This window comes from Crocodylus siamensis, chromosome 10 (assembly GCF_052110815.1).
Source record: "Crocodylus siamensis isolate JL-2025a chromosome 10, ASM5211081v1, whole genome shotgun sequence".
Lineage (NCBI taxonomy): Eukaryota > Metazoa > Chordata > Crocodylia > Crocodylidae > Crocodylus > Crocodylus siamensis.
In genome coordinates this window covers 34007031-34034346 of record NC_143404.1, presented here as the reverse complement: position 1 = coordinate 34034346, position 27316 = coordinate 34007031, and the positions used below count along the sequence as shown (strand labels likewise).

Here is a 27316-nt window from a genome sequence, read left to right as displayed (position 1 = left end):
TGGATACCTTTTGTAAAACACTTTCAGATCTACTGGTAATAATAAGCTACATAGAAGCCAAGTAGTATAGTTGTTCTTGGTCCTGTTTTATTGTTGTTGGGTTGTGATTTTTTGTAGAGAAGTCAAATAAATTATTATGGACAACAGCTAATGCTGCACCCAAACAAATGTGTTCTGCTTTTGAGTAGTGTCCAGATGGGTTTGTTTTATTAATACAAAAATCTGATAGTGCAAACTCCATCTCTTCAGGCAGGAAGACGCATTTGATGTATGGCAGAGGAACAGCCTTTTGGAAATGCATACTGAACATTTGATAAGCCTGATTCATGCAGTCTTGAGGTTTATTTACTGCTCAAACTAAAGCACAGGGTGGGGGGTTGGTGATTTGGTTGTGAAGGAAGTTTCATTTATGTCCTTCTGCATGGACCATGGAATGCTTGTTCGTATCATCTTAGTGAGAACGATGCTCAATCACTGTTGGGCTGGAAAAGAGCAAACAGTTTTCCTGATCATTGTAGATGGGGCATGAGTCATCTAGTCCATTCCTTAAATCATAGGAGGTTGACAAAACACTCTGGAATAGACTGTAGGGGATGATCCCTCACTGTCAGCTGGACAGATAAGATGGTCTAACACTTATAGTAATATTTCATATCCTTCCTTCTGCGTGCCTCCCCTTTTCTCTGTATTCAGCTGACAGCGCAATGTGTATAGGCCTTTGGAATCCAAAAGATCTTTGCTTTTAATCAGAAAATAATTTAGGTTTTTAATTAGATGAGCACAAAAGTGCTGGACAGCATACACCCTCTCCCATCACAGTCGGTAGAAACCACAGGTGCTCAGCAACTCTGAAAATGAGTCTCAAAGTCAGTGGTTGTTGATCTTTCTAGACTCCAGGTCCCCCTAGGAAAATGCAAGCTCTTCTCTTTCTTGGATCATTTTTTGACTATGGAAAAACAATAGAGTAATTCTTCTGTTGCAAAAAAATCAGACCAGAGCAGGTCAGAATGTTTTTGATGCTATCTATTCCTATATGAAATCTCTGTACGTGTCTTGTAATCATATGTAAGTGTTGCATACCTAACGATGTTGACATTGCATGTCATCCTGTGGCACCCTTAAAAGGATCTCCCAGGGTATTGAAAATGCTGGCTGATAATCACTCATTTAAGTTCATCTACAATGTGAGCACAATTAGCTCTTTCAAGGCACTAATACTTGATTAGCGGAATAGACACATGCAGGCAGAAAAATAAAACTCACCAGACATGCAAGATCTAGATACAAACCAGGATAGCGTCTCAGGTGTGTTCTTAAAACCTGGGGTCATGGCCAAGGCATTGGTTTCCTGTCTGCCTGGTTTATGTCATTGCTGTAGCATCTTTATTTATCCCATTTTATTTTTTTCTGTCTGTAGATAAAACTAAAGTCTGCCAAGCTGTTATTTGCAGGCATTTTAGCAGGCCAGTCTAGGATGGCTGGTTTTATGATGCCACCTAAGATTTTATTGTCCAGATCTGGTATTAACTTTCTAATCTGCTTCAGGGTTATAGGAAAAGGAAAGGCTTTTTGCTGTTTAACTAAAATTCTTTCTCTTTCCTGGCTTTTTTTTCCCTATTGAAATAGTCCCTTTCCTCATAGCTTTTGTCTGCCTGGCACCACATTTCATTCTGTCCTGAATTGGTGTTATGTTTTGGCTCTGCCATCCACTTCTCTCTTTGGAGGGTGGAGGATGCCAGTTGCAGGATCTTGCTGGGGCCTCTGCTAGGTGTCTTTCTATGGCAGATTTATTGTTCCATATTTTTATTTAATACCTTACTTTTACAGCTCTTAGTATAAATCTAATTATCCATCTGTTATACTATGTTATGGCACTGCAGCTCATGTCATTCTTCCTCCTTGTGTAATCTTAGCAAACTTGACTTTGCCCTCCTGAATTTGTACTGGCTGGGTTTGGTTTTTTTCTTCAAGTGATAGAAGCAACCAGAGATGCTCTCTGTGGCTGCTGACTAAATGAATTGCCATGGATAGTGGCTTTGCCTTGAAGCTACTGAGATTGCTCATGATCAGGGATCCTGGTTTTCTCTGTTTAATCCCAAATTCTCTGATAAAAATGGCAAATTCTATCATTAAAATATCCAAAATCGATGTTTTTCTGCAAATAAAATGAAACACCGCTATATATAGGTATCAGTTGAACACCGTGCTTTATTGATATATTTTCAATGTTAAAGCAATTTGAAAGTCTACCAGTGCCTCGACCAGTATGATAAAATAAATTCTAAATCCATATAAATTTTGGCATTTGATTTTGGGGTTTTATCATAGAAAATCAGAGCTCCCCCTGCCCCCTTTGCTTACCAGGATGTGGGTCCAGCTGCAGCTGTCCCCACCCACCTACTTTGTGGTGTTCAGTAGCCCTGATATGCCAGTGCCCTGCCCATGCCAGTGTCCCTAACCCCCAAGCCACAACCCCCCATCCCTGCTGGTACCCTTAACTCCTGACCCATAGCCCTGCCTGCCCTGCTGGTGCCCCTCATCCCCCACCCCTGCTGGTGCCCCTCACTCCCCAACCTGCACCATCCCAACACCACTCCAGCCTAGTGCCCCTTGCTCCCTACCCAGCCCTGCTGAATGGATCCCTAGCTGCCAGAGCCATAGGGCCAAGGACTCAGGTCTGCAGCACCTGAGCCCCAGCTGCTGCCCATGGAAGGTGGGAGCAGCTGCAGCTGGAGCAGCATGGGAAGCTCGGCTCCCTCTCCCCCATGGGTGGCATGGCTGAAGCAGAGTCCACGGGAGTGGGGCAAATGCAGGCTGGCAGCTGCAGGCTTGGGTTTCCCCACCCTGCTGTCCTCTCCCTGGAGCCTCTGCAGCCCAGCAGGTGGGACCTGGTATGGCAGAGCGGGGCGGAGAGGCTCAGTGCCACTACTGGGAGCTCTGCATTGCCATGGCGAGGCACTCCCTGCCCACCTGGCTTCAGCAGGGGGCACAACTCTGCACAGGCATCCCTGCTGCTGCTGGGTGGTGCTGGGCTCCTAGTGGCAGCACTGAGCTTCCCCACCCTGCTCTGCTTTGCCTCACGAGGTCCCACCGATTAGGCTGTGGAGGCCCTGGGGGACTGTGGGGCGCAGCAGTGCATGGAGCCCCAAGCCTATAGCAGGCAGCCTGCATCTGTGTTTTCCCCATGAACAAATCTGGGGGGGGAGGCTGTGCCCTCCCATGCCCGTTCCAGGAATGTGCATGGTGGTGGGGAACCAATGCCATCTGTGCCTCTATCCCATGCCCCTGTCCTAGCTTGTGGCCCCACATTCCTTCCCTGGTCCCAGACCCCAGGCCCCACACACTGCCCTGGCTTAGCAGCACCCCTAGCCCCAACCCAGCCCTATTCTCTCCCTCCCTTCCTCACTATGAGGGCCTCAATCCATGTCCCTTCTCCCTCGAGATGTACCTGCTGGGAGCTGCTCTGCACGCTGCCTGGCTACCATGTACGAGTGTACATGCGCACATGCATGTGGAGCCCTCCTCCTGTTCCTGCCAGCTTGGAAGGAAAACCTGCCATTTCTTGTGTTTTTTCTTTAAAAAGAGAAAATCTGCATTTTTCCATGGTGAATAGAAAACCTGTATCCCTGCTATCAGAGTCTTTTCTGCTGTGTCCCTGTTTCTGCCTTCCTATCATTTTTAGTTGAGATGCAATATTTAGCTGTCCAGACTGTAAAAACTGGAGATGGGCTTGACTCGGCCCCTACTTCCATCTCCGTTTCCTTTACCCCAGATCCAAACGCTGAACTTGGGGAAGGTTTGTCCCATGAGGGTGGTAGGTTCTTTCCCAGCTAACAACATTAGGCTCTTCAACAGGTTAGCCTTCTTGGGGGAATGATCAGCTTCCTGCAAAAGTAGAGGGGGAAGCTGCCTGGCCCAGTGGCCCCCTGCAGGACAGTGACTCATCAGATGCTACCATTTTCCCATCTCTGAATTTTGTAAAGTTTTTTGACTGATTGTTTTATTAAATGGTTTAAGCTAGATAGACATCCTGCTGCTTTCCTTAGACTGTTCTGCTAAGGGCCAAGATTGTCCTTTGGACTCACACAAATAGTTTGTATGCCAAAGTCAGTGGGAAGTGATTATGCTCATCAGAGGACAGTATGTGTCCTGGTGGGTCTCTCTAGCCTGCTGTTTGTTCAGTCCTTTGTGGTTCAGGATGCTGTGGATTTACCTGTGCTGGGGTAGGGCTGTATCAAGTCTCATGACAGATGTGCAACAGGCATGTTGCAGGATTTGTAAAAATCTAGATTCTCTGGGTGGTTTTTTGACACGGCTATATGGTTGGTCTCAATCCAAAGTTCTGATTTTTGACAGTCGCTGTGCTGTTTGTCCATCTGTGGTTGTGAATCGGACTCCCTTAGTTAAATTGCCTTCTGGATCACATTAGCTCATCAAAATTACAAAACCATTTCCTGTACTCCATCTAATTCCCTTCTCCTAGTAGCAACAAATACTCAGTAACCTAGTTGCTCATTTAAAACTATACTTACATTTATGTAATCCATTATGCCACATTGAGACATGCTGCTCTTCCAGGAGCACTGCTTGTTCCCCTACTAGTGCTATCAGTCATCTGGCCTGATAGAAAGTGAGAAGGCAGCAGTGCATTGATGTGGAGATTTTATCTTTCTTCTTGGGCTGTTTTTTATGTCTTTCCTACACTCTGTGCTTTTGAACATCTAACATCTCTTTTATGCTTCACATCTTTTATGTGAAATTGTTGCATTTTGTCGCCCATCGAAACCTAGTTTTCCTTTTGTCAGGTTTTTCACTTTCTTCTTAATGTTATTTTGATCAGCACAACTGCTTGGGCCTCCATTTTATTGGGTGGCTTTTAATCTTCTCAGTTGTAGCTCTGAAGGCCTTTGTCTATGATAAACTTGGCTTTGACACAGTGCTCAGAGGACAGTGTTTTGTAAGCTGGTTCTGCACAATTGACCTTGTTTGCACGTTGGGAGGTATACATTTTGTTCACATCTCTCCCTTTCAAATCTGACTAGCATCACTTGGCCTTGTATGCTTTTTATTTTTCTATTTGCTTTTTTAAATCAATGGTTTTATTTGTTGCCAGGTATTTTTCCTATTGTTTGTGTAAGCCACCCATTTTGCTTTTTGATATCTGATATTCTGCAGGCATTTACAGCCACCTGATACCTCTCTTTTAAAAGGGATTTGCCAATTATATGCTTTAGAAGGCCTCCCGTGGTCATTGTGCCATCACAGGATGATGCATTCTGGAATATCAGAGCAAAGGTGTACTCTGACTGTGGACAGTTTTCAGTCAACCTACATGGGAAGAGGAATTGTCAATATTTAGTTGCACTGGTTTATCCTATTTAGTCAGTCTGGGGGGATCTGATGTATTTGAAATAGGTTTCATTTCCATATTTTCTGTGCTGTAATTTTTAAAGCCTCTTACTGAATTGATCCTGGTGGTATCTCATTGCTTGAAAGAATGGTAATTTTTCAGCCAGGCAGCACTACACAGAGTTAGGGTTAGTTGCAAAATCAATCTTGGAGTTCAGATTTGATAGCTCATCAGATTTGATGGGCTGCTTTACTTGGAGTCCACTTTAGAGAGTTGTGGTGTCAGCCTGAAACGAGTTTCATTTTGATTCTAAGGTTCTGCATACTACCAAGCAATCCTTTGTGTTGCTAGTGTTTTGTGCTGCATCTGTGCTTTGGATAATTGCAGTAGAAAAAGTGTCTTCGGTGTACATGTCACTTCACTTGAATTATTTTAATGTTTTTCTTCTTCAACCTGCAATCTAAAATTCAGCCCCATAAGTCAGCATTCAGTCATCCAGTTGCTTGTTTCCAGCCCTATTCAAACCACAGAGATTTACTGCTATATTCAAGAATGGTTTTATGTAATTCCAGACAAACCTTTTAAATGGTTGACATTTTAATGATCTGTTTTTTCATTGTTTTTATTATTTGTCAGAATAATTTTAGCATTAGTCCATTTACGTGGCCTATCAGAAATTCATCAAATTTAAAAGTTTCTGCTGAAATTTTTTGTCCATTTCATGTGTGGCTTCATTGGCATGTTGCTTTTAACTCCTGTTAAAAACATGTTGCCTTTAACTTTTCCAAGGATCTTTTGAAATTCTTACTCAGATGTGCGATTCCTCAAGTCATTCAGACTCGGAGAAAACTTTACATATGATTTAGATATTCAGATATTGCACAACCAGAGACATTTCAAGTATAAACCTCTTCAGATTTCTGGGAACAAAGCATCTTCATGCTGTCATTTGAAGTCATAGATTGTACTATGAATGTTACATTTTTGGGGAGATTTTAAGATGTGCTTCATTCACATCCATTCTTGATACTTAGCTTATAGCAAATATCAAATAGACTGTACTGAATCTTTTAGTATATTTTGCAGATTCAGAGACTTTGATCACATTTTTGATTTTACATACTGTATCCTTGACTGAAGATGGAAAAGACCTATTAAGTCGTATCTAGTCCGATGATTATCAGCCTTTTTACCATCTGACTATGCTTTCATCAAAGCAAATGAGCTCAAGACCCACCTTCCTGTATGCTGAACAGAATATTCATGTAGATCAGCTGTTAATAAAATCAGAGAATGCTAATGTACTTGCAGTACTAATGGCCCTTGGATGTATTTCAGTAAAATGAGAGAGCTCAGCATTGTGCTCAGAGCTTATCCACATGGATACTTGAGGAGGATTTCTGAATCTTGCTAGGCAAACAAAGTGGGGATACTGCACTCAGATGGGGGACAGATTGAGAGCATAGTTTGGTACAGTAAAAGGCTTGAGGGAGAACAGAATGAAAATGGAGTGGGTCAAAAGGAATATGGTTGGGGGGGGGAACTGAAGGAAAGAATTAGTTGAAGGGATGGGGACTTCCTAACCCTTGTACCTTTATCCTCTTTCCCCATTTTGACCCATTTTGCATCCCTGCTAGTAAGGCCCAAGCACCCTTTGTTTCTCTCCTTCTTCTAATTTGCTTAGCCACTGCAGAGGGGACACTGAGAACACAGGACAAGAGATGGTTTCTTGCACTCAGAGTCAGTCACCACAGCAGCTGCTGGCATCCGTAAGGGGTCACTGCTGGGGGCTTTGGTTATGACCTGGCTGGGCCTGGAAAGAGCACCACAGAGGAGGCAAAGCAGCCAGTAGCATGTTCAAGGGTGTAGATCAGAGGTGACCAAGCCATGACAGGGATGCCACAAACAGCATAGGGAGCCTCTGTGTGTGGCATGTGGCAGATTGGGGAGGAGACAGGAAGCACAGTGGCAAAAAGGGCAGGGAGCATAAAGCAGAGCATCATATCAGACAGGGAGCAGGAATCAGGAAGCAAAACAGCAGCTTGCTCAGGGAGCACAGAGCAGGGACTAGAAAGCAAATCAGCAGATATGGCAGAGGAAAGGAATAGAAAGCAAATCAGCAGATATGGCAGAGGAAAGGGTTTGGAGTGGCACTTAGAAGTGAGGGGGTGTAGAGCTAATTGATGGGATGCCTGCCAAAAAAGGTTGGCCCTTACTGGTGTAGATTAAATGGGACAGATGAGTTTCAGGCCCTGCTATGTGAGGGTGCTTGATGTCCTCTGCTTTGCAGCATGACTCTTAACCGTCCAAATTTCTGTCCAGTCTAGTTCAAAGTCACAAGTGATGGAGCTTTCACCATTGTCTTTGCAAGGCTGAAGGCCAGACTCATCAGACATGCACACATTGCTTTCATTCAGATCTAAAGGACATAGGCATAGACATTGCAGGGCAGAATTTACTCCTTTGTCATTGTGTTCTCAATAGTTAGTCTAAACTTTTCTTTCTCTAATTGTGTCCCACTACTCCTAATAGCCAGTAGCTATTGCGAAGCTTTGGGTGCTGATTCAATATGGAGGAGATCTGGTCTGATTTGGTGGCTGAATCTCCAAATCCAAATCAAATCAAGAGACTTAGAAAAAGGTCCAAATTGATTCGAAGCTCTCCAGATCTTCAGAAAAGATTTGGAGAGCTTTGATTCAGGCAGTCTCCGCCTGCTGCGATGGGGACCTGGAGGCAGACTCCATGCCAGTAAGCAGGGAGCAGGGGAGGGGGAGAGGGCTGGAGGAGGGGGGAGGGGACCACAAGAGGATGCCTGCCAGGCCCCATCCCCTGCCCATCCCCAGGTCCTAGTGCTTTAAAAAAAAAGCCCGCGCTCACTGGGTGCTGCCGGGGGGGGGCAATCCCCACTGCCCTGTGTTGCATGAGGGATTGTGCCCTGAGCCTCCTGACCCCCCTCCCCCCCAGCTGCCTGCCTGCCCCAGCTCTGGTCCTTTAAGGAAAAAAAATGACACCCCCACCCTCCCGGACTCACCAGTGCCTACAGCGGCTTCTGGGCTTTGGGGCAGTCATGGAAGAGCCCCCCACACAGCACGGGGCAGTGGGTGGCAGCAGGGATCGCCCCCCTGCCAGGCAGAACCCAGTGAGTCGAACCTTTTTTTTTTCCAAAGTCCTGGGAGCTGGGGCGGGCGGGCAGCCACTGCCAGGCTGGGAGAGCGGAAAGGGGATGAGACCGGGTGATTCAGAGATTCGGCAGCAGCCAAATCTCCAAATCAAATTCAGCTGAATCGATTTGGGACAGTGATTTGAATCACCAAATCGAATCACTGTCCCCCTAATCGGCCAAATCTGAAACGAATACTAGCCACTTTGCACAGGCCTAATAGCCACCCCCTTCCCCTCCCCCCAAAGCTTTTCTCTTCCTTCATGCCAGCGTTCAAAAAGTACATGGTCTCATCTCTTTGGGCACCAAGTACATGCTACTGTTGATCTTTGCTTCTAAGGCAGTCTCTCCAGCTCCTTCGTGGACTTTTTGCTCTCATTTAGTCCTGTCTAGTTTGCTTCTTTCTGTTACTGAGGTACCCAGACCTGAGCCTAATTGTCTGGGTACGTTGTTGCCAGAGCAGTGCAGACGGAGGTTTTCACCTCCTGGCTCTGTGCTGTGTCTGAGCGTGCATCCACAAATCCCACCTCACCACTGTAGCCTTTTTCAGTTTAATTTGATTTTTCCTCTGCCATATTGCATTGCAGGCTCATGTCTAATTTGTTCTCTGCTTTTGCCTCAGGGGTCTATCAGTGTTACTGCTTTCCATACTTCTCTCTTCCACTGAATATCTCTACTTGAGATTTTTTTATTCTCTGAAAGTATCTCTTAAATTTTGAATTTTAAACTTTGTGTCATGATAGGAGTAAAGCCAAGAGAGTTAGCAGTGCTATTAAAATGTTTTTTCCCTTTCAGAAGCCTGAGATGCATGTAGGCTCAGAGCTAGTACTAGTGCCATGCATTCTCTGAGTATTACTAGGAATCATCTTCTTCTATCACCAACACCTCTGATCTTGTGGAAACAGTTTTGTCACTCAACATAAATGAAAAGCAAGTAACTGGGTCACCAGTTTGAATTTGCGATAGGCCTTACAGCACCAAAAGTTCCTATGAAGGCTATTTGACAGATGTGAAATGAGACTCTGAGTGTTCCAGTGCGTAGTAGACAGATGTCCATAGCAGACAACCCCATTACCATGTTTGGTGCAGGACTGGCAGAACAAATTATTCTTGCATCTCTAATTGTAAGTCATGGGAGCAGTAAGTCAGTGTTGTGCAGTGTGGGTTGAGCTGCTTCTATCCCTGCCTCAACCCTATCTCCAGACCACAGCCAGTACTGAGTCTGTGAAGCAGTCCTGACCTATTTACTCCCCTCCACAGACACCACATCTCTGCAGTGAAGCAGGGTAGCTGCCTTAGAGTATCCCTGAGCTGATGCCAGTTAGCACACCTGAGACAGAACTTGCAAGTGGTGCATGTTCAGGGCTACTCTACAGCAAGACCCTGTCTTACATATGGGATTTGTTGCAAGTGGATGGGGCTGTGTTCTGGAGGCAATCCTGGGGTTGGCATGACAGTGCCTTGGACAAAGTCCTCAGTGTCCTGCCCGTCGAGTACCATCACTGGTATGAATTCAGTTGACAGAAAGGGAGACGGGAGAAAATGCAAAATAAGTTGACACTTGTTGCCTGGGTGGGGAAGTGCATAAGGTCCCTACTCATGTGGATCCATTTTCTGTGTATCACATCCCTTTGCTGCTTAGTTTTTCCTCAAGATTGAAGAAGGAGCTGCTGTAATACGCCTTTCCTCTGCAGCACACAGAAAGGTAGGATTGAACACGGCTTACTCGGGGCACAATACCAAGTTGTTTTATTTCAATTTTACTACATGTTACAAATTAGAGAGTTATAATATCACTGATCGAAGTGCTTCAGCACTTGTTTTTATTACTTCTGCTCCTCTTTCCTTGTGCTGTTGAGGCTTGCAATGTTCTGACAAACATGCCGTTCGTTTGTCAATTTGTAATAATCTCTAGCCTCTTGTGGGAAGTTATAACTATAACGTAGTGAAATATAAACTGGCAGAAAATGGAATGTTCCCTTCTGCCAGTTCTGTGAGCGGCAGGAGATGGGTTTGGATGTTAGCTTTCTATTTCTTTCTCTCTCTTTTTTTAATTTGCTGAAGGGCACAGTCACCCTCTTGCAGCACCAACAGAAAAAATATGCTGGGCCTATAAAATGACATGTGAAGTTTGTCCCAGGCAAAGTTACAAATCCAAAAGGTGTGGAAGGAAACAGCAGCAATAAAATATAATTATTTTTCTTCTGGTCAGAATCATCCATTTAAAAATGCAGCTGACAGTTTGGCAGTACATCCGTTTCATGGCCGGTTGTTGCAGTTGTTATGGGATGCTGATGAAGAGCTCAGGGTCAAGATAGGAACGCTTGGGAGGCTCTACAGGGCAGAACTGTAATCACCTCTTCATGGGTGAAGGAAAAGTCGCCACAATGTAGGGCTTGAATGTACTGGGGAGAGAAAAGACCCAAATTAGGTTTCCCACAAAATGCGCTTAAGAGGCATTCAAGGTCTTGGGCCTTATCTGTAAGGCCCAGTGCCCTGTACTTGAAGTATCTGAAAGATGATCTAAGGTCAGCAGTGAAAACACTGAAGGCATCTCAGCTCCTCAGCACCGTGGAGGTTTGAGGTTACAGAGATTGCTTAGGGGCTGGGCTGAAACTGTGGGGAGCTCCCACATCAGCAAGGGACCATTCCAGAGCTCACTCCAGAGGTCAAAAGTACTTCTTTAGTCTGCCTTCTCTAATACCACTGCATAGCAATATTTGCATTAAAAAATCCCTGCCAAACCAAAACACTGCACTGTATACATGCACACATTCTCTCCCTGCCAACAGGATGGGAGAAAGGGCTACAAAGGAGGAATGTTGTCTTATGAAGGTGCTTAGATATGCTGACACGGGATATGTTGCAACCTAAAGAAACAGACTGGACTGTGAGTGGCAAAGTGTGGCTACAGTTGCTCCACTTAGTATTGCACAGGTGCATATGTCTGAGACTGCAGGGCTGTGTTGGATGGCTGCTTGAACCATAACTGAGTATTGTATGTTAAGACCCATACTTTCTGGTGGGCTGCTCTTTTATGTGGATTAAACTATGTGCTCAAGTCTGATAAGAAACCTCTGTTCGGGCCAAGTGTGTTTCTGCTTTCAGACTAGGCTCGAAACCAGCATCACATTTTTCATTTCTGCAACAGAAGTTTCAAATACTGCCATTCTTTCATGGCTTAATGCCCACTGAATTTCATGTTTTAGTCCAAGATCTGTCTTATTGTATTTCTTTTGTCCAATCTGCTCATCTTTGAGCAGGATCACACACTTCATTTGTATAGAGATGCACGGAGTTTTCAGATTTCTCAAATGGGCTTTTTATTAGAGAAGTACTGATTTTTATTTCTAGCAGAGGCATTTTCACATAAAAAGATAGAAATGTTTGGAACATTGAAAGCTGAATGGTACACCTTCCCATCCAGTAAAACTTCCTAACCTCAAGAGTTTTTCTTTAGCTATGGTTCAGAGATTTTAATTAGATCTAATACTCTAGGTGACCAACAAAGCATTAAAAGGCATACCAGTTTTTCAGCTAGATCCTTTACTGCAGAGCTTTCATTATTTATTTTTGATAGAAGTGACAAAAGAACTTCAATATACTAAATTTATATTTTGGTTGAATAGCAGTAACAACTATCGGCATAAGAGATTCCATTCAGTGTGGTTATAATCAGAAAAATGTCTGTCTACAAATTGCACCACAGGGTTCCATATTTACTTTGCTCTCTCTTGCTCCCAGCAACTTTCACATAATATTTGCTCAGGTTTTCAAGTCAGAAGTTGAATTGTTTACCTACCAAGGTTACAGACTCTTTCTAGAATTTGAAAATGCAGCTAGGTCCTTTTTGCCTCTTATCACCAGAAGTAGACTGCATTTGAAAATTTGGTTGACAGTGGTGGTGGTGATGTGCAAGAATTTGATGTGCCGTGGAATCTAAAATTCTTGTAACTAATACAGGCGTACCTTGTTTTATTGCGCTTCACTTTATTGCGCTTCACAGATTGCGCTTTTTACAAATTGAAGGTTTGTGGCAATCCTGCGTCGAGCAAGTCTATCGGTGCCATTTTTCCAACAGCATTTGCTTACTTCGTGTCTCTGTGTCACATTTTGGTAATTCTCGCAATATTTCAAACTTCAGCAACCCACCACCCTGATCAGTCAGCAGCCATCAACATCAAGGCAAGACCCTCCACCAGCAAAAAGATTACGACTCGCTGAAGGCTCAGATGATGGTTAGCATTTTTTAGCAATAAAGTATTTTTTAATTTAGGTATGTACATTGGTTTTTAGACATAATGCTATTGCACACTTAATAGACTACAGTATAGTGTAAACATAACTTTTATATGCACTGGGAAACCAAAAAATTCGTGTGACTCGCTTTATTGCGATATTTGCTTTATTGCGGTGGTCTGGAACCGAACCCGCAATATCTCTAAGGTATGCCTGTATGTAGAAAAAAATTGCAGCTGCTTGTTGTAGAAAATCTGAGAGCAGAAATAAAAAAAAGGAAGGGACTTAGTTCTTTATTGGAGGCAGGAAAGAATGGAATTTCTCCCTCTCCTTTCTTTCTTCTCCTCTTCCTCCTCCTCCTTCCTAGTGTCCAGCCTACTTCATGCAACAGACAATTATTTTGTGCCTCTGGTGAAGCTGCTAGGAGGATTCTTTGAGTAGCACAGCGATACCTACAGGAACGTGGTTCTGTAGGCAGCATGAATAGGTGCAGTATCTTGTCTTGTGTATGTCATGCTGCTGCCAGGTCTGTCTTGGATGATCTGAGAAGCTTTTAGGGTGAAAAATGGAAAAAGAAAAGTTCTAGAGCGCTGCTCTTTGGTGTGTTCACCAAACAAAGTTTTATGATACCATTTGGCCATGGAGCATTATCTCTGTTTATCAGCATTAGACAAGAAGACTTAGAGGGGATGTCTTTTTGCTCGCTGGCTGACTGATCTGGGGTTGGGGTGGTTTGATTCTGAAACACTGTGGAGTGGTTCAACTTTATTCACAGGATTAATAGCAAGCACAGTTTTCTCCCAGGCACAAATCAGGCAGCTGATTAAGACAGTTTTAAAAAGCACAAAATGAAACCCCAGGTATTCAGAAAACTCAGTCCCAAGTCACAATACTGACTGCAAGCCACTGGGTATGTCTACACAAGATGCTTACTGCACGGTAAGCCTAATAACACTGCACAATAATGTGCTGGTCCAAAACCATGCTAATACTTAAGCAAGTACTAAATTAAATGCGCAGTAACTATTGCACATTAATGAATGTGTAATGTGCCCACTGGGTACCAAATTAATCAGTCTCTGACTTCTCACAAGCTTTTAACAATCTGATTAGCATTTTCTGCTGTCCCTTTGCCTGTTCACAGCCTATTTCTGCTTGCTCCAAGAACAGGATTTCACCACATGACTCTTGTTAGGGTGAATTACAGCAACTGCTTCCAAGTTGTTTGTGCACTAGAGTTGTCCCATGTCAGAAGCTGTGGTGTGACAGATGACTGGATCATTCTAGTGGGCTCATCTTCCTGGCCCAGGTAAACTCTTACTGCAGTTTTCAGCTGGGGATGCCAGAATTCACCTTTCCTCTTTCTTGCTGGGCTCCTTGTAGAGCTCATATATACAAGTTCTCTTCTCTGATAACTAACCTGCGATCTTAATCCCAGAATCTAAAAGCTCCATTGATCATCCTTTTGAGTTTTCTAGGAATTACATGTGTATTATACTGGTTGGATTTTTACCATCCCTCACCTTTCTATGGAGTGAATGAGCTCCAGACCCCCTGTCAAGTACTCTGGCAGCTGCTTTCCCATCGAAATGGGGTTTCATTTTCTTTCCCAGACTCCATTCAGTGAAGAGTCAGTGTATTTTTTGGAGGCTGGAGAAAATTTCAGCTTATGGAGGTAACCTACTAGAATATTTCTCAGTGTGTGAAATAGAGAATACTTGTTTTGTAGCTGCATAGAGATAAGCTTGCATAAGCTTCTAGGCAGAATAATGTTCAGATGTTGATGCCAAAGAGTAGCTGCTCAGGTTGTGGAGGCAGCTCTGCAGAACTAATGCTTGCTAATTCAGATCCTGGGGTTAAAGACTGAAGGACAGGCAAGTGCTCAGAAGTCTCTGCATTGCTGAATTGAGTATCTAATAGATCTGCAGCTGAAGCAGATGAGTTGTATACCTTAATTGTTTTTACTTATTCAATTGTTAGTGTTCATGTAATCCAGGGATGTCAAACGCATCCAAGCTGTAGGCTGGATGAGGGGAGCAGGGCCAGTCTGCAGGGCAGATCAGGCCCACAGACTGGCCCCATGCACTGGAGCCAGCACGCAGAGCCAGGCTGGTGTGGGCACCTTGTGCAATTCATGTCTTGTACCATGGCAGTGAGTTCCATAGGCTACTTGTGCATTCATTTTGTAAGGCCTCACCTGCTGTAGCTGCTGAGGAACATAATATTTGTAGAGTGTTTTGATACCTTCGTCTGGGAGACATTATGGCGGGCAGGTATTAAGATGCAGGTGCTGTCACCACCACTGCTTTTCCCAGCAGCTGCATGGGGCATATGTCCACAGCTGGTGCTTTTCTGCACAGTGGTGGGAGACCTCAGCAGCACTTGCATTTTTCCCTGCAGACACTGGCTGGAGACAGTTCCCCTGTTGCCATAGGGAAAAGCCATGGCAATGGATGCTTTCCCTGTGCAGCCACTGGGAAAAGCAGTGGCAACATCTAAGGACCTAGCACCTGCCCACCCACCATGTACCTAAACTGGGTCTGTCCAGCTGCTGAAGTCCTGTGTCCATAAACCAAATCAAATGGCTTTGCAGGCCACAGGTTGCTGACCTTTGCCTTAAGGGATTTGCTACCTCTCTTCCCTCCCAAATCCTTCAAATAGTCTCAGTCTTTGCAGATGGAGAGGGGGGCAGGAAAAATAAGCCACCAGATCTATACTTATCAGATAGGGACTGTTGCTCCAACTTGCTGCTGCTGCAGCCTATAAGATGGAGCCTGCTATTAATAGTATCTTTTGCTATCACAGCTATCAGGTGAGGGGCAAAAGAATAAAAAAAAGCCGTTGGGAAGTGGCGTTCACAATCCTTGTTTTTCTGTGCTGAGGTCAGCCTGCTAATTAGAATCTGGCACATTGCGTCTGCTGTCTCTAAAACATGGATTCACTGCGACAGTATGAGATGCAGAGTCCACACTGATCCACCCACAAGTCTCCCAGCAGAAACTCCTCCTGCCAGCTTGCTTGGCTCCAGATTGACATGGGACAGCTCTGTTTGCCTTGTTTTTATGAACTAGTATTAAGCCATCAGTTTAATTTGATGCTTCTCCCTGCCTGAGCCCATTTGTGTTTCTGTGTTTTATGACCCCCTTTACCTTTGTCTCTTTTGTCTGATTTTTGGTAGTGTTACAGTGATGCTGTAGCTGTGGTTGTCCTGGAATTATAAAAGAGGCAAGGATTTCTTATGGTGAAATCTTTTATTGGACAAACTGTATAGTTTTTCATCGAATTTTTGGCATTAGGTGCTCTGGTGGCTTTCAGGTAATCAAAAGAGCTCAAAGTGTTTTATTGTAGCAGAGACCAGGTATCTTTGTCTAGCTGCAGTGCAAGTGCTGCTTCAAAGCGGAGAAAGGTGAATGTACCAAATCCTTTCCTTAGAAATGAGGTCTGCTCAGGATCCAGTAGACACGCACAGGTCCAAATCTTCATGCTTGCTTCTCAGTACCCATCTCACTGAGAAGAAAGCCTTTGGCCTTTGACTCTTCTCTGCTCACCCTGAAAGATTCATGGTGAAGAACTGCCTTTAAGCCTTCCTGGACTTGAAAAAGACCACAATCACTCAGCTCCCCCTGGCTGAGTACACATGCCCAGGATACAGCCTGAACAAGAAAAGTTGGCAAGAAAAGCAAGGAAACATTTTTTTCATGAGCTGGAGCATAGACAGGGCTTGGCAACATGCTTTGTTCATTTAAGTGTCAGGGTACCAAAAATATAGGTTCTTTGCTGAGGTTATGCACTAAGTGTGCCTGGTAGCCTGCAGCAGCCAAAGTACTTCACCAGGGAATAACCCTGGCTTCACCCCTCAGCAAATCAAAAGCATTAGCCCCATTGTACAATGGACACAGTGAGCTGCCTAGTATTGAAGGGCCAGTTTGACCACCCTTACACTGAGTAGTACTTTGATGTGGCAAGGGGATGCTGGCTGTTGAGATGTCCAAAGCTTTCATAGCAATTGTTGACAGAACTGCAAATGAAAATTTTTGCGTCAGAAGTTCCCAGTCTCCTGTGTCTGTTGTCTTGCCTCACTACTTGCTTTGGTTGAGGCTGCACATTAATTTTGATCCATACATCATACCACACAAATCAAGGATCATGCCTGGCATACTATCTAGGACCAGTAAGAGCCAAATTCTGCCATAGGAAGCCTCTTTGCCCCCCCTTTAAGCAGTAGGGAAAGGGGTTCCCACCTAGCAGTTAAGAGGGAGGAAGACTCTTTCTGAGTGCCAGTGCTTGGAGTTCTGTGTTTAAGACTAGCTAGGTCCAAGACCCTGCAAGCAGCAGGGTATTGTGGGTCCAGAGTTGGGAATTTACAGGTAGAGGGATGGTTTTAGCCACTTGTAATCCTTAAGTGAGATTTGTGTGTGGGGGTGAGACTAAGTCATAACTGGTCATTTGCAAGCATTGGAGAGAAAAGGTCCCTTCTCCAGGTGAGGTGAAAGACGGATGGCACATTACAGACTGTGGAATGGTGGGTAAGTGTTTAAATAAATCAGTGTGTTAATAGAAACTGAGGAACAAGAGAGAGGTGCAAAGTGAGAACTTAAGTAAAAGGCCATTAAGGAATAGATGTGGTTTTAAAGTGAAAAGGATTAATGGAGCAATTGGTGTGAATGAAACACAAGAGATGCAATGGGAGAGATCTTTGCTGAGTTAACACCTGTGGTGGCTGAAAGCTGCTTATTAATGAGACACTGGTACACTTAGGAAACTCAGTATAGAAAGCCTAGCATGCCCCTTTTGTGTAGTGTTGCCAGCAGTTCAGATTGTCTGGACACGCTGATCTTTTCAGCACCTATCTGCCTGTTGTGTGGCATCAGACGAGGCATGTTTGTTATGGTTCCTGATGAAGCCAGAGTTGTGTAGCTGGCACAGCTAAGTTACAAAGCCATGTTCCCTTCGCTGTAAAGGTTATGAGATGCCCCCTCCACCACCATGCCAGTTGGTTGATACTGACTTGGATGCTGGCTGACCCCACTTCACAGTACACTGAGGAGTCAGCTGTCCCTTACCTCACATTAACTCTGACTCCATGCCCTGCACTCTGCCTTTGCTTCCTTAAGAGGAGGAAAAGAATTGTAGTATTTGTCCTGAGTGGAACCTGGGAGAGTAACTTTCCCTTTCTTCCTCTCACATTAGTCAAAGATAGAAACCTAAAGGGTGAGAAGCAGTCCTAACAAATCTACATCCAGGATAAACCCATGTGTGAGGGCCTGTCTGCACTGCAGTCAAAGGTATGATGGCAGTTCACACAAACACACCTGAGCTGGCTTTAATTTAGCTGGGTTGAGTACCAATAGCAGCACAGATGCAACTGCCAAGCACTTACCCACGGTTCTGGGCAGAGCTGAAGACTTTGAGATTCAGACATATGGGGTTTGGTGGCAAAGCAAGATACACCAGCCCACCACTTTGGGCATGAGGCACTTCCACACCCATTAGTAAATGGCAGCTAAATGAAGGAAAGAAGGCACTCCCTGGCATGGCCCATCTGTGTTTGGGAACTGCCTTGCTTTAGAAAGTGCACTGCCTCTGCAAGGCCCAGGGAGAAGCAAGGAAAACTGCACAGGAGAGGTGCTATTTGTTGTTCTGTCTTATGCCCAGTTGTATGCTAGTTGCCTAATTAAATAACTCAACTTTAATTAGTTATTAATTAAAGTAATTCACAGAAGCCATGACACCAAAATGAAATGAGACAGCAATTTGTTTCTAAATGTGCTGGTAATTCTGTCTCGCGTTGCTGCATGGAGGCGTCAGAGGGTTTTCATGTCTGTTTGGCCACTTAGAATTTGACTTTGGGAATATCATTGCTTTCAGACTAGGATCAGATTCTGTACAGTTGGCTACTGCATTACCTCTATCACAGGCCCTCTTCCCTGTAGTCCCTGAGGTGGCCTCAAAGGCTCACAGCCAGAGCCCTATGGCAATGCTGCCTGTGTCCTAACAATCAATTGGGCATGTGCATATTTGAGGGGAGCTTTCAGTCCAACTGAGAAAGAGCAGCAGCATTTCCTGCTTGATATGAAGGTCTTGAAATACATAGCTTAAATTCAAGTGACCCTGCCTATTTGAAGAGCCGTTTGGCGGTTGCCAAGTACTTCGTCCACTCTAGCTAGAAACATCTGGGCCGGGGGTTATTATATACAAGGCACCTGGAACAATACCAGTTTTCACCAACAGGTGTCACCTTCTTAGACATAAATTAAATTTTGACAGAGAGAGAAGTTGAGGCAGAAGTTTTGGACTATTTAGTTTACATTCATTCATGTCTTGCAATAGATTTTGAAACTTACTTCCTAACCATTAAAAAGCTTGTTTAGAAACTAACTAGCAGCAAAGTACGGGACTTCCCCTTTTGATCTCATTCTTCTCACAATATGTGTTTTGCTTTTTCCTGCAGCAATCCCAAAGTTCAGATTGAAGCAATTGAGGGTGGTGCTTTACAAAAGCTGCTGGTTATTTTAGCTACAGAACAACCCTTGACTGTGAAGAAGAAGGTAAGTTCACAAACCTATACCTAGTAACCATTTCCCAGGGTGACACCTGTGTGGAAAGTTGCTCTTGCATTAGACTAAATAGACGACAATGTGATTTGAGGTTGTCTTCATGAAGATGTGCTGACTGATAACTAGGAACCATCAGAGAAGTGAAGTTGGGCTACATGAATTGGGCTAAAAGCAGCACAACTGGCACTTGCTTCCACTTCAGTTGACTTTGGCCCAGTGGGTTTTACCTATCCATGCATAGTAATCTCTGTAACTGTTCATGAGCCACAGTTCTATAATAAGGGGAGAACTTTCCTTTTGCTGTGCAGTGCCACAACCTGGCCTGCATTTGCATAATCTCATAGTAGCAGTGGGCCTTGTTCTACTTAAAGGGAAAACTGAGATCAGACAGCAGTGATAATGGACTCAGGCAGGCAGTGTGGACTGACTGGCCAGTCCCAGGGCAGGCAGGAAGATCACAGACTACCAAATACAGGAGGTAATGTTTTGAAGAAGATAATTGCTTTATCCAGTCTGAAGTCTTGGAGGAAAGAAAAAAGCTCTCAGGGTTTGGGTTAGGGTTGTGGCCAAATGTGCAAGGCTGTGCATTGGAGTGGGGGATTCAGCTGCTTTCTCTTATTTTAACTTAGACAGCAATGGGTGTTGTTGATGGTCATAATGTTAGCCGGCTTCTTTTAAAACCCACCCCCAACATTAACACAGAGACCTCTTGCAATAGAATTTCACAGAGGAAGTGAAATAGCTGCTCTGATTCATTCTGCATGTACCTGCCATCAATGTAATAGGTGATGTGCAGCCAATTATTTAACAAGTGGCTCCTATGAAACCGCCTCCTGCTTTTAGGCTGTGGGAAAAGCCTTGTGGGATGGCAATGTCACCAAAAGCTGAAGAAATGCTAAGGAAGCCAGTTACTTACTCTAAGACTCCTCCTGTCTGCTTAGCCCCTCTGTGGGGCAAGCACACTCAGAGAAACTGGACTTCCTTTTCACATTTCATCTTGACAATGGCACTATGCATGTCAGTTTGTGCTATGGGGCTGAAGATAAAAGCCTTGGTGGGGTACCCGGGGTAACTAGGGGAGTACTTGAAAATCTGTGCTCGTCAAAGCAGCATGTCTCAATTCAAAAGCATTTTTTAAAGACTCTGAGATGAGTCATTACAGCAGCATTGCAGCCCCACCAGGAACAAACAGAAGGCTGCTGCTCTCTTAAACTTACTAGCATGCCATGGACAGGGGCTCCAGAGAGGCCTTCCAGCCTGGCACAGGACCTCTTGTATCCAGACAGAGTAAGATGATGAGTCCCCAGACTCATCATGAGTGCCTCTCTTTTAAGCCCCCTCGCTCCCTTCCCCACAACTCCACTTTCCAGGCTAAATAAGCATCCATGGTAAACTCTTTAAATGTAAAATGCACTGTGCTAGATGGTCATCCTTGAGGCCCTTCTCTGAAGAAGCGAGAGGTCTTGGGTGGCAATGGGACTCCAGACTGGTGTGGAGATTCATACTGAGCTCTAATGCATTCCCACTAGTGTGTGACAGGGAGGCTTTTCCTCCCATCAGAATTAAAATGTGGTGCATGCAGTAGAGTTTTATTTCCCCTCCAGCCACACTGGGAACAGGGGGAGGCATTCCACACATCTGTCCCTTGGCCTGTAACAGAGAACAGAGAGGAGTATTCACTAGATTCCTGGAGGCATCAAGAGAAGGTAAAATAAGAACAAACTGGATTGGAAAAATCTCACTCCCTATTCAGATCTGCCCATGGAGAGCACAAGAAGTATGTCCCACCTGTGCTTGCCAAGGAGGTAGTTCAGATTGCTGGCAGGCTCTGAGATAAGTAATCTCAGTAATAGTTCTTTTTTCAGCAGCAGCAGTCTGGCCTGAGGGGCATCACTGCAGTCTGAGCATCCTTCTTAGCTCCTCTAGGAACCAGGCTTGGAAATAGAAGGAGAGTTTAGAAATCAATAATGTGGCCACTGCCTGCCTCTGTACTCAGCTTTGCCATTTGTGTGCATGAAGGCACTGACATTCAAGCCAGAGCCTCATGTTGTTGCAGTTGTCTAGATGTGTTAAGGTACTGGCCAAAGATCCCAGGTAGGTTAGGAGCTCTGTTCTGGGCACTGTGTTCAATCCATCCCTGCTCACAATATTTACAGGAGTGTAACAAGTGAGAGGGGAGTGAGTTTGATTTGACACATCACAAAAGGTCCTGGGGGAAAGGCTGGGGAAATGCTCAGTTCAGAGCTCAGCTGTCCAAAGAGGGATACAATTCTGGTGCCAAACAGCAATGAAAATCCCATGCGATTCTCAGTCATCTTTGTTAAATCTGGGTTAGACTTCTTAGGAAAGGCTTTTTCTGGGCATCTGGGCTCAAGTTCCAGAGTGCAGATCCCTCAAAGGGGACGAGTGTGGGGAAATGACCTTGGCTTTGGGTTTGGTTTATGTGATGAGTAAGTGTCCTCTTATGTTCATTTAATAAATAACCCACTGATTTGTTTTGGGTTATGTTAACAAATTACAAACCACCTGTCTCCAAAGACATTCCAGACAGAAAATCCCAAAATACAAACTCAGTGAGAGCAGAGCCTGCCTTGCATTGAAACGCTGCCTCTCTTGTGTTGTTGTGTTCAAGCACTTCAATACTGCAGCAGTTTTGTTGCTATATAAATATCACAAATAGGTTTAGTATGAGCAGGAACTAAATCAGATCCAAGTAAAATTTTGCTGGGCTGCAGATCAGTCCCAAAGAAGGATTCAAAGTGCTTTCATTGGCATCTGCTTCCACCCAAATTAGTACTGGGCATGTGCTCCAGGCCCAGAGGACGCCTGCCTACTTATTTGGGCCCATCCATGGCCAATCCCAGGTGAAGTACACAAAAGCTCTTGTGTTTGCCAAATGCCTGTGTGGTGCACTGTCGTATTGAGGGCCACATTTGTTTATCTCCCAGGATAGTTGATTGAAACGGCTGCTGAGGAAAGGGAGGAAACATCTGTCTGTATCTGCACCAAACACTCTGAGGCTGCTCTGCTCAATATGTGATATAAAGGATGTGAATCCTCAGCATTTCCATGCTTCTTCTCACCCAGGGGCCTTTGAGTTTGTAAAGACAGATTCAGCCTCACAAGTACCCTGTGGAAAGGCTAGTGTTGTTATCCTTGGCCGTGTGTAGATGAAACGAGAGGTGTGTGTGCACAACACTTTAAAATGGGCTAAATGCTTTTGCACCACTTTAATGGTGTCAATGTTTGAACGCCTTAGCAGCGTATTTCATATTAATTCCAGCTGCTATAGGAAATTCAGCAGTGTAATGCGCCTTAAATGACTTGGAGCGCAACAAACTGCCCCTACAGCCATGGAGCGAAGCACTGTGCTGTGTGCAGATCTGCAGGAAGCCCTGCAGGCAACCTGACAGCAGCCCGGGAAAGCGGCTCCACCCAAGAAAAACAGCAAGCCTGATCTTTATTTTCCCACCCCGCCTGGATCCTGCCTGCCTACCTGAGCTGCATGGGTGCCCAGTGCTTCCCTCCGTAGCTGCAGTGCTTCCCAGGACTGCCCGAGCTGGGTGCCCTGGGTGGGTGCGTGCTGCGTGGGGGGGGGGGGGGGAGGGGCTGCAGCTGCTGTGGAGGGAAGCACCAGCCCCCTTCCCCCCCCCCCCCCACAGACCACTCTGCCTGCTGGCAGCTTGCCCTCCCCTCCCTGCTGGAGAGGCAGGTAGGTAAGCATGGTGTGTGCATGACACAGGGGTTGAATCAGCCCTAAATTGAAGCAGTGTTTTGTAAAACCCACCACTTCAATTTAGGGCCCCCCCATTTCATCTACACGCGCCCCTTGTGTCACAGATCGGGAACCTGATGCACGGTGATGTGTCATGGACTATACAAGCTAATGGTAACGTTCTGATTCCTCTGGCCTCTTTAATCACACAACAGCTGTGCATCCCAGTTAAAAAATTCTGGTCCTTGCAAAGGCATTTGTGCAGATTCCAAACAGCACCACACCCTGCACCTAGGTCAGATACCCATGTACAGTATGGTGTAGGCCTCAGTGACATCCTGTACTTCCTTGGCATTGGAGAGAATGTCATTGGAGTGGCCTTTGTTGCTTTGAGGGCTTCATGGTTGTGACTGTGAGGAGAGCTGAGCACCTGGCATGACCACTGTATTCAGGGGAAATGTGGGGGGCTCAGCACCTTGCAGTTTCAAACACTAAGCCTTTGAACTCCTTGAAAACAAATGTTTTATAGCAAGAGTTACAGGGAGTTGGGGATCAAATGTAAACCTCAGTCCCTTGGAGAGGCTGAAATTTAACATGGGCCAGTGTTTGCCGAGCAGCAAGGCATGAACATAGATGGTCTTGTTTTTCCTTCCTGATTAGAAGTCATTGAGACTGTTGATGGGCATTTAAATTACACCCATATTATGTAACCTCAATCAGCTGCCTTTTGTGATAGTTGGCAAAAGAAAATGAAGCCAGAACATTAGGGCTCTTCAGCATGCAGATTACTGAGCAAGAAAATGGCAGCTGTGACTGGACTAGGGGACTGATTCACTCTTGTGTTTGTCAGGCTCTATTTGCTTTGTCTTCGATGCTGCGACACTTCCCCTATGCCCAGCAGCAGTTCCTCAAGCTTGGTGGCCTTCAAGTACTTAGAAATCTCTTCAAAGAAAAAGGCATGGAGGCGCTCTATGTGCGAGTTGTGACATTACTCTATGATCTGATTATGGAAAAGGTAAGAGACGGCTGGAGAGTATTCCCTGGATATCAGCAGGAGTAGGTGAAGAGTAAGTTCTACACATAGGAATGATGAAATGTAATCTGGATTCACATACTTTCTGGAGTTCCTAAAGGTCCTTAAGATTTTCACAAAGGGGCTGTCTTGTTCCCTTCACCAAGGCCTGGGCAGTTGGGCGTGGTGCAGGCAATGCTGTCCTTCCACAAGAGTTGGGTGGGAGTAGCTGGTAGCATGGCAGCAGATTTAGTGGCCTGCTGTGCCCTCACACTCCTCCAGGAGCATGGGGAAGCCCCTGTGAAACTGGGTTCGGTATTCCCCGTATGGGTTGCATGGCACAGGCTGAGTGTGTGGGACCTGACTTCTGAGGACATTGTGGAGCTGCTCTAGAATTATTTTAAACGTTCTTTTCCCCAATAACATCTTGCTGTAGTTCTTACCCAGCAGTGTGTTAGAAGCCAAGTGACACTGATCAGTCTGATTTTTATCATCTCAACCAGCAATCCTTAACCTTTTTGTACTCAAGGCACCCCTTGATAAACTCAAAGTCCCCCTCAGAAAATTCCAGCTTTGTTTTCACTAATTTTTTGACTACAGAAAAATAACAGTGCAGTTTTTATGCTACAGATAACTCAGAAGAATCACAACAGGGCAGAATGTTTTTAACACTGGGTTTCTATTTGAAATCTATGGGCACTTTTACACATGCTCCAAGGGTGGGTGGAGGGAGGGGTGCTCTAATTAAAGCAGCTTCAAGAGCCACTCTAATTAAAGTGCCACAGCATCTCATGTATCAGCACTCCTGCACTTCAGAATGGTTGTGGGAACGCTTGAACTAACTCTTCAAGCACCCCCTGCTGCCATTTTGAAGCGTGCGGACACTGATACACAAGACACTGGAGGCTGCTGGAGCACTGTAATTACCACGCTCCGGCAATGCACTGTAATTGTAATTATAGCACATTGGAGCAGCCTCCCAGCACATCTACAGGCACCCTGTGGTTTTATCTTGTGAATCATGTCTGCATGCCTAACACTACTGGCATTGCATGGCAACCTGAGGCATGTTTGAAAGGATCTCCGGGTGTCCGAGGTTGCTGTGGCACCCTGGTTAAGAATCACTGGTCTAAACTAAATTAAACGCAAGGCATTAACAGAGTACTTACCGATTTTTTTGTAAATCTTCAAGTTTTAAAGGTCACTGGCTATTGGTATATCTTGGATAATAAACAGGTAAACACCTTTAGCTGTTTTATCTAGGAACACCTTAGCTTATTGCTGTAAATATCAATTTAAAAATCTTATTTTCTAGCCACTAGCTAACCTGTTTGTTTATGCGTTTCTCTTCCTTTAGAGAATGAAAATCAATTAAACCACAACTTCCACTTCTGTTTCTAGTCAATTTTGGGTCTGGGTTTTTATTGTTGTAATGTTTGGGTTTCAGGCACAGAAGAACTTGTATGAGAGCAGAAACACTTTTCTTGATCAGAGGTTTTATAAAACATAAACATTGGGCCCAATGTAAAATGACCTGGTTCATTCAGTTGGACAAATAACTAGCACTTTTTTCTGCCACAAACATTTGCTTTTAGCTTGTCAGAAACCCTACAGTTGTACCCCATGTTTTAATTACTCTACCTCAACATCTCCATCTGTTCCCAGATACATTCTAACTTGAGGCAGTCAGCAGACCCTACACATATCAAGTGTTACATTAAGGCAGGGGTGGGCAAAATGTGGTCCATGGGCCAGTTGTGGCCTGCCAGGCTGTTCTATCTGGCCCATGGAGCCCCTAAAAAAAATAAGAAAATCCTTATCTGCCCCTGACTGCCTGATATGTGACCCTCGATGGCTTGCCAAAACTCAGTAAGTGGTCCTCCTCCCGAAATAATTGCCCACCCCTGCATTAAAGCATGTTGTTCATTGTCCTTTTGATTGTGACGGTCTCCAGGGGCGTATCCAGATGAGCACAGACATGTGGTATGCTGCCCCATAGACCCATCTGCAGCACAACACACTGCACAAGCAGGCATTCCCCGCACTGCGACTTTGCAGCATTTGGGGTGGGGGTTGACCCAGGGTCAAAAAAACCCATGGTGAAAAAAAGCGGGATGGCTCATGTGGTGCCAGCACATTCCACCCAGAACCAGAGCCTGGCTGGCTGGAGCCACGCTTTTGCTGCTGGCCAGGTTCTCTGCTTCAGGAGTGCTGCAGCTGCAGCTCATGGAGGCCCCAGGACTCCAGGTAAGGCTGCTAGAGCCAGCACAGTTGTTGGTCCCATCCTCCCCCACCCCATCTGGTGTAACCTGCACACCAGAGTGTGTGTGGCACCAGCATTCCCCAGGGACAGGCAGCACAAGGTGTGCTGCTGCTACTTGTGTCTAGGGAAATGCATGCTCCTGCTCATCTGAACACTCCCTAGGATGTAAATTGGATTTGTCGTCTCACTGGGCCTGAATGTGGAATGGAAAAAACCACTATTTTTTTCACATAACCCACACAGTTTCTCCAAAACTACCTGGGGAAATTTGGGATAAGCATTATATGCGAGGAAAAGGGCTCCCCATAGGTCTGGAAATTTGGAGTGGTAGCAGCATTACTTGCTGTGGCTTGGGGAGCCACTGGAATTTAATGCTGCTACTGTTCCCTCCCTCCCAACCTCACCCCCACTACCAAATTTCCAGATTCTTGGGGAGCCCCTTCCCAACTGTATGCCAGATTGGGATTGCAGCTGAACACAGGACCACAGGTCCCAGACCTAGCACATGCTTCCAGAACCAGTGCACTGTCCCAAACTCAGGGTATGGCCCTGGAGCCCGTGTGCAGGGTTGGAGCCAACACACAGCCCCAACACATTATGCTGAGTCAGGCACCACTGCACTGTGTAACGCCAGAGTCACCATGTCAGACTGGGCTCTGGCATGCATCCCCCAGCCCCAGAGATCCCAGGTCTTTGGTACTTACCTGTATTCCTTGGTAAGATTTATCTTTCTCGGTGCCTTCCCAAAATAGGGTCCTTTTTTTATTTGAGTGTATGTATGTGAGAAAATACGGTAACAGCAAAGCAAAGGGGCTGGAGAATCTGAATAAGTGGTGATATCACAGGGCTGTAGAATGGTTAGGTTTGGGGAAGACTGATTGAAAATCAAGTGTGTGTGTGTGTGTGTGTGTGTTTAGAAAATGAAGCAAAACTTAACTGCTGGCCATGCTAGCCAGTGGAGTGGATTGAAGCAGAAGAAAAGATAGTTCTGTTCTGAATGCTTTCCCTGCCCTCACTCTT

General features: G+C 45.1%; 1 protein-coding gene across 1 annotated transcript in view; it reads left to right on the top strand.

Moving 5' to 3' along the window:
* The window catches only part of SIL1 (SIL1 nucleotide exchange factor), a 241124-nt gene that overhangs the window by 205918 nt on the left and 7890 nt on the right, over positions 1-27316 (top strand). The window contains exons 8-9 of the mRNA XM_090065163.1: positions 19201-19297; positions 23872-24036. Of these exons, the coding sequence (XP_089921289.1) occupies positions 19201-19297; positions 23872-24036 (262 nt within the window). The remainder of the gene's footprint in view (positions 1-19200; positions 19298-23871; positions 24037-27316) is intronic.